This window comes from Lactuca serriola, chromosome 5, assembly GCF_051521515.1.
Source record: "Lactuca serriola cultivar US96UC23 chromosome 5, Lser_US96UC23_V15, whole genome shotgun sequence".
NCBI lineage: Eukaryota > Viridiplantae > Streptophyta > Magnoliopsida > Asterales > Asteraceae > Lactuca > Lactuca serriola.
Genome location: NC_136412.1, coordinates 289902466 through 289909851, shown reverse-complemented (window position 1 = coordinate 289909851; position 7386 = coordinate 289902466). Strand labels below are relative to the sequence as shown.

The following is a 7386-nucleotide window of genomic DNA, read 5'->3' as shown; positions in this document are numbered from 1 at the left end:
TTCAAAGCATTAGTTATATCATGAGAATCAAACTAACCATAAGCTTCTAATAAGATGTAAAAATTTGATGGGTTGCAAACTTGATATCCAAATTTTGATCAACTACACGCCTATAAACCTTCAAACACATTTTAAAGTTGCATATTAATATAAAATACAATTTTTATATAGCTAATACATATTTATACATAAAAATATGGTTTGAGTATAAAAAAAATGTATTTATACAAAACTATGGTTTTTAAATGAAAAAAAACATATTTATATAGTTTAAATGTATTAAAAAAATATTTATACGGTTTCAAATAGAAAATTGTCAACATTGAACAAAATTGGAAAAAATGATGTTCGATTTGGAACAAAAAAACATAGTGTCAAAGTTGAAAGAAAAAATTAAACGTAGTGTCAAAATCGAAAAAAAAAAATGAAAACTTAGTGTTTTTTGTGAGAAAAAAAATTCAATTTTGACACGTCAGCATATCATGTCAGCATGCCACGTCATCAAAACTGACACGTCATCATGCCACGTCAGCATTCAACCTGGTTAACCGGTCAAGTTGTCAGAATTGTAAGAAATTGGAAAACACAGTGTCAAAATTGACACAAAAAAAAACACAGCGTCAAAATCGAATTTCTGTGTAAAAAGAGTGTTTTTTGTGCCATTTACCCTATCTGAAAATATTCTCAATCTCATTTTGTTAATTTTGTGACTAGCTCAAAGAAATGAAGCACAATTCATAAGAATAATAGGAGGTCAGAAGATAAATAAGATTAATTAATAAAAAAATAACGACCGATTTTGTCGTAACATTTAAATTGGTAATGAAAAATTGAAACATATCACATAAACAAACTTTAAATTCAAAACCTTGTAATGTAATACTAAAACAAATTTATTAAAGCGAAATTAGGCGATGGCAATCGAGTAATAAGGTAACACGGCACGCCTCAATTTGCAACAATACTCGCTTATAAGCAGACACCACTCCTTCATCCCTTCCATTCGTCCCTCTCTGACAGTGGGCAGCTGTGCAGAGACAAAATTCCTTCCATCTTCTTCATACCATTTTTAATTTAACTCTGAAATTGCCATGGCGTCTCTGCTGTGGCTATGCTTCTTAGTAGCTATTCTTCACCCATCATGTTTCACCATTACAACCGCCAAACAAACCTACATAGTTCAAATGAACAATCATCAAAAACCCACATCCTATGTCACTCACCACGATTGGTACGCCGATAGTCTGCAATCTCTCGCTTCCACTAACCCCGATGCCATTCTATATTCCTACACTAACGCCTACCACGGTTTCTCCGCCTCCTTAGATCCAGACCAGGTGGAGGCCCTCCGACAATCGGAGTCTGTACTTGGGGTTTATGAGGACACAGTTTACCAACTCCACACCACTCGAACTCCTGAGTTCTTAGGGATCGAAAATGAATTGGGGTTGTGGTCTGGCCATACGCCGCAGCAACTCAATGCAGCGAGCCACGATGTCATCATCGGCGTACTTGATACAGGAGTTTGGCCGGAGTCGAAGAGCTTTGACGATGCCGCTATGCCCGCTGTGCCTGCTCGATGGAAGGGTGAGTGTGAAGAAGGAGAAGATTTCAAACCAACCGTCTGCAATAAGAAACTGATTGGTGCCCGGAAGTTTTCTAAAGGTTTCCGGTTGGCAGCCGGTGCTATCTCGAAGGAGAAGGAGTCGCCACGAGACCAAGACGGACACGGGACACACACTTCTACGACAGCGGCGGGGGCTCAAGTGGGAAACGCCAGTTTGTTCGGGTTCGCTAGTGGGACGGCGCGTGGCATGTCTGTCCACGCGCGAGTCGCGACGTACAAAGTTTGTTGGAAAACCGGTTGTTTTGGTTCAGATATCCTCGCCGGTATGGATCGGGCAATTTCCGATGGTGTTGATGTGTTGTCCATGTCCCTCGGCGGAGGTTCTGCGCCTTATTTTCGCGATACAATTGCTATCGGAGCATTCAAAGCCATGGAAATGGGTGTTTTCGTGTCGTGTTCAGCCGGAAACAGCGGACCCGCTAAGGCGTCACTTGCCAACGTCGCTCCATGGATAATGACCGTCGGTGCCGGAACTCTCGACCGAGATTTCCCGGCTTACGTCGTATTAGGAAACGGCAAACGCGTCACCGGCGTTTCTCTTTACAGTGGGAAAGGCATGGGCGATAAACCGATTGAATTGGTTTACTTCAACGACAAAGGAACCGGAAGTTCGAGTAATTTATGTATGCCCGGTTCACTTCAACCGGATGCCGTACGTGGTAAAGTAGTTTTTTGCGACAGGGGTGTCAATCCACGTGTTGAGAAAGGTCAGGTGGTGAAAGAAGCCGGTGGTATCGGAATGATACTAGGAAACACGGCGGAGAGTGGGGAAGAATTGGTTGCCGACAGCCACATGTTACCGGCGGTTGCCGTGGGTAGAAAAATCGGAGACGAAATCCGTGAATACTTGAAAACAGAGAAGAATCCCAAAGCGTTGCTTAGCTTCGGAGGAACGGTTTTGGGTGTTAAACCGTCGCCGGTGGTGGCAGCATTCAGTTCCAGAGGTCCGAACATGGTGACTCCGCAGATATTGAAGCCGGACGTTATTGGACCCGGAGTCAACATCTTGGCTGGGTGGTCAGAGGGAATCGGGCCCACCGGGTTGGAAATGGATACCCGGAAAACCCAGTTCAACATCATGTCAGGTATAATCCAATTCCCAACGGTTAGAATTTTTAAAAAAAAATCAGTCAAAAGATTTATTCCGACTCCATTAAATACAAAATCAAATCCATCATACCACCATAATTTACTAATACCATGATTATCATCAGTATCCATAATCATAAAATTTGACGCAAACAATTAAAAAAATAAGCGCGTTATGCACATGACGAAGATTCTTCTTCAATTAATTTCACTTTGAGTGGATTTGAAGTGCTTACATTAATGGAAACAGATCGAGATAAAGTGATACACATTAAACAATTACCAAAAAAAAAAAAAAAGTAAAAATCCGTTTGAATTCCTTTTAGGTACATCCATGTCGTGCCCACATATCAGTGGCTTAGCAGCACTCATAAAAGCAGCACATCCGGGGTGGAGCCCTAGTGCGATCAAATCAGCGCTCATGACCACCGCCTACATCGTCGACAACACCAAATCACCGCTGCGGGACGCCGCCGGAGGTCAATTCTCCACCCCATTCGCCCATGGAGCAGGTCACGTCGAACCACACAAAGCAATTTCTCCCGGACTTGTGTACGACATCTCAACGGAAGAATACATCGCCTTCGTTTGTTCATTAGGTTACGACATTAAACAGGTTCAAGCTGTCGTCAATCGCGCTAATGTCACCTGCGCCAGAAAATTAGGCGACCCAGGACGATTAAACTACCCTTCTTTCTCTGTTCTTTTTGGGAAATCAAGAGTCGTGAGATACACCCGGCAGCTAACAAACGTTGGCCTTGCCGGATCTGCTTATGATGTAGTTGCAGAAGCGCCGGAGGGAGTTCAGGTCACCGTGAAACCAAAAAGGCTTGTTTTCAAGAAAGAAGGAGATAAGATGAGGTACACGGTTACATTTGTCTCCCGGAAAAGCAACTCCGATGACCTTTTTGGGTCGATAACTTGGAAGAACGCCGAGAATCAAGTTAGAAGCCCGGTTGCTTTTGGTTGGGCCCGAGTTGTATAATATCTATCAATATGGGCTTCTTTCTGTATGACTGTTTCTAATGTTTCTCAAAAGCTAATGTAATAGAAGAAGTAGGTGCTTGTTTGTTTGATTTATGCTTCAAAAAATGAATCGATAAAAAAAGAAATATTAATTGTCATATTCTGTAATGTTTTTATTTCATTAACAACAATGATAACAAGAGTAACAACATTTTATGCTACAACAAGAAGCACAAGGGGAACTACATTTTGGAAGTTTAGGACACGAGCATTTTGGAAGTTTAGGACATGAACATTTGCATTTGCATTTGGTGGGGAAACAACAACACGAGAAGAAAGAAGAACATTTGCAGCAGCAACTGAAATCCGGGCAGGATGGTTGAAGTTTCGGGCAGCAAGTTGAATCACACTTCGGGCAGCAACAGAAACATGATTTTAAACATGGCGGGAAGCAGGAACACGGGTTGCAAGAACAATTGCACTTTGGTAATGAACAGGAACAACAGTCGGGTAAAGAACATGAACAACAACAGCGTGGCATTTGAAGAGAACAGTCGTTGCAACAGCAGCAACAGCATAGCCATGACATGTTAAAACAGGAACTTCCACTACAAGCAACACAAATATATAAATTTATTGTTAGTAAATTAAAATAAGATATGTTTAATCCAAAATTTTCTTTCCAAAAAAGCTTGATCGGGAAACAGATGAGATACTGTCTATATCATGTCTTTTGAGACAGATCTAATCTAATCTCAAAGTCTGGATAAGATTAGCCTTTGAGATTAGACACTATCATGTCTTTCGAGATATAGTCTAATCTTTAGACTTAATGAGATTAGACTAGATCTAGTCTAATCTCAAAGTCTATATCATGTTCATAGACATATCTAGTCTAATCTCAAAGTCTATATCATGTTCATAGACATATCTAGTCTAATCTCAAAGTCTCGATAAATTAGCCTTTGAGATTAGACACTATTATTCATGTCTTTCGAGATCTATAGTCTAATCTTAGAGATTTAAGATCAGACTAGATGTAGACACTATCATGTGTTCTGAGAAGAAAAATGTAATCTAATCTTAAAGCCTATGAGATGTAGACACTATAATTTCTTTTGAGACGGATCTAATCTAATCTCAAAGTCTTGATGAGATTATCCTATGAGATTAGACACTATTATGTCTACTGAGACAGATATAGTCTAATATCAGAGGCTCAATGAGATTAGACTAAATGTATCGAGTCGGATATATGCTAAATGTGGCTATGATACATACTAGGAAATCAAGAAAAGATAGTTGAAAGGTATATATATAAAAACAATATCATACCATAGCCACTTCCAGAAGCCACAAGACTTACGGGTCTTCTTCCCCCTGATTTTGGTCAAAAGAAAAATAAATGAAGATGGTGGTTGATTACTTATAAAGGAAAGAAAGAAGATAAGGTTGATCATTGATGTGTCTTACGTTGTGATCAATGGCTCTGGATTTGCAATCACATAATCAGCAACCCTGTTAATCAAAGTTGGTTAGATGGTGAAAATTTAAAAAGATTGATGAAAGAAGTTATTGGTTGATCCGATTGCTTACTCTTTAATGCAAAAAGATGCAGGCTGTAGTGTTTCAGTCGATTTCAACTCTTCCTACCAAAGTACACAAATGAAAAAGAGAGAACTTCATGCCTTAAGTAGACATATTCACTTTAAGCCAAATTAATTTAGATACATTGTAGCAAATGATAAAAAAAAAACACACTTTTGAGAAGAAAATAATGCTTTTCTAAACATGCAACACGTCCTATATTTGAGGGAATGTTAACAAATTTACCTAAATTAGTGAAATGTCGTAACCCAGATTTACCATGAATGAATAAAATTCTTTGATATCAAACGATTTATGTAAAAAGTAGAAAAGTCTTGAAATTTGAGGGAAAGAGGCCCAAACAAAGGATGTTATAGACTCAACGAGTATCCACAATACGAGCTTTTTCAAAAACATTTGGGGTCTCCAATAAACAAACTTTTGAAAAAGCTTGGTTTTTATTCCAAGCTCTCTAAGGGAGCTTTCTCAAATAATTAAGGGTCCCATAAGCAATAAAGAAGATAATTGATATAAAATTGAATAAAATGATTAGAACAAGATAACGGGTCCCATAAATAACCTCATGAAAAAAAAAAAATCTCCTATTGTGGAGATGGTGTTGATGTGTCAAATAAACTCAACCAAAAAGCTCTTAGGTAAACTTTTACGGATATTGTGTATTGTATATACAAAGTACAAATGGATATATAAACGATGTCTATTTGTATAAATTATGTATGAACAATAATAATTGATTCTAGTTTAGAAGGAACGCTCTATAAAGTATGTATGAACAAAATTTGTTTCCTTTTTATACCGAATGAACAATGAGACAATGTCACACACATTTGAATCAAGATTGTATCAAAACTGTGGATGCTTGATGTTATTGTATAGTGGGACCATTATGCTTATCTTTTCTTTTTCAACTACACACATCATAAAGCCACTTAATGTGGGGTTTCAAACCCTACAAACACAAATAGATCAAGCATACCCAAGAAGAATGAAGCACAAAGTATAACCATTTCGATTTGGTCAAAGACCGAAGCTTTTCGAAACATTAATCTTGGGTTTAGTTTAGTTTAAGTTAATTAGACACTGTTTAATAGAATGATATATATTTATGCAACCTACTGTTTCAAGTTTTATAATTTTTTAAGTTTAAATCCACTTTAGAAAGCACCCAATTTTAGCAATGAAAGTGAAAGTAAGTGTGCAGAAAGACACATAATTCAAGAAAGACAGAAAAATCAGGAAAGCGAAAGCAAACCTGAAGGAAACCTATTTCTCTTTCCAACATCACAACCTTCGCCAACTCTCTCCGTTTCCCGTACAGCTCCGGCGGCGACTTGGGTCTGGGGAGCGGCGGCGTCGGAGATCCTAATCCTAATCCACCTCCTTCCGGCGAAGAACCCATTGGAATGAAAGAGTAATAGTAGAGAGAGAAAGAGTGGGTTAATTGGGTGAAGTGTGTGTGTGAGAGAGAGAGAGGGTGTAGTAGGTATGAACGTATAAAGGAAAATTATTACTGTGGTTTCTGTTGGTGACAGAGTGGGGATAATTGGTGCAGAGATGAGACTCAGTACAATAATGTCTATCTACATTTACTACTACTACTACTATATGTATTTTACTTGTGTTGATTAATCAAAAGGAAACTGTGTGAAGAAAAAAACACCCCCAAATCAAGAACAAGAAGAAGAAAGAAGAAAGAAGAAAGAAGAAAGAAGAAGAAGAAGAAAGTGAAGGTGATGAAAATGGAGAGAGTGGTGGGGAAGAAGGTGGAGTGGTGAAGGTGAAGGTGAAGGCTGTCACTGCCGCACGTGACTGCCTTGTAGGATACTTACAGATGATTCAGAGACTGCTGTAACTACTACTACTGTAATCCTACTACGTACATCTCTGTTTTCTATTTATTTCTTTACTTATATTAGTAGTGATTCTCTTTAATTAAAAAGTACATTATAAATTTATAATTATGTTTTTTCTATATATTTTATTTGTTATATATTTTTTAAAGCCATTTCCCTTATGTATGTTTTGGCTTCCACGGGTGTTTTGGGTTGGATTTTGACGGTAAAAATTGGTTTTTGGTAAAAATGTTTGTCAAATAA

General features: G+C 38.3%; 2 protein-coding genes across 2 annotated transcripts; one reads left to right on the top strand and one right to left on the bottom strand.

Moving 5' to 3' along the window:
• Nucleotides 1–982: 982 nt before the first annotated feature.
• Nucleotides 983–3840, top strand: LOC145054611 (subtilisin-like protease SBT1.8). The gene is made up of 2 exons (XM_079002844.1): nucleotides 983–2712; nucleotides 3043–3840. The coding sequence occupies exons 1-2, from the start codon at nucleotides 1092–1094 to the stop codon at nucleotides 3699–3701; spliced, it is 2280 nt and encodes a 759-aa protein (XP_078858970.1). The 5' UTR covers nucleotides 983–1091; the 3' UTR covers nucleotides 3702–3840.
• On the bottom strand, nucleotides 3831–7160 carry LOC145054612 (uncharacterized). Its single transcript, XM_079002845.1, has 5 exons — nucleotides 6543–7160; nucleotides 5279–5331; nucleotides 5156–5200; nucleotides 5018–5062; nucleotides 3831–4290 (listed from the first exon to the last, which is right to left on the bottom strand). The coding sequence occupies exons 1-5, from the start codon at nucleotides 6687–6689 to the stop codon at nucleotides 3864–3866; spliced, it is 717 nt and encodes a 238-aa protein (XP_078858971.1). The 5' UTR covers nucleotides 6690–7160; the 3' UTR covers nucleotides 3831–3863.
• Nucleotides 7161–7386: the final 226 nt, after the last annotated feature.

Excerpts from the sequence above, each read along its gene's own strand:
- LOC145054611 (XM_079002844.1), top strand. The coding sequence starts at position 1,092 with ATGGCGTCTCTGCTGTGGCTATGCTTCTTAGTAGCTATTCTTCACCCA. Across the intron at positions 2,713-3,042 it reads CCAGTTCAACATCATGTCAG|GTACATCCATGTCGTGCCCA; the intron begins GTATAATCCAAT and ends AATTCCTTTTAG.
- LOC145054612 (XM_079002845.1), bottom strand. The coding sequence starts at position 6,689 with ATGGGTTCTTCGCCGGAAGGAGGTGGATTAGGATTAGGATCTCCGACG. Across the intron at positions 5,332-6,542 it reads GAGAAATAGGTTTCCTTCAG|GAAGAGTTGAAATCGACTGA; the intron begins GTTTGCTTTCGC and ends GTACTTTGGTAG. Across the intron at positions 4,291-5,017 it reads GGCTTCTGGAAGTGGCTATG|TGGAAGTTCCTGTTTTAACA; the intron begins GTATGATATTGT and ends TGTTGCTTGTAG.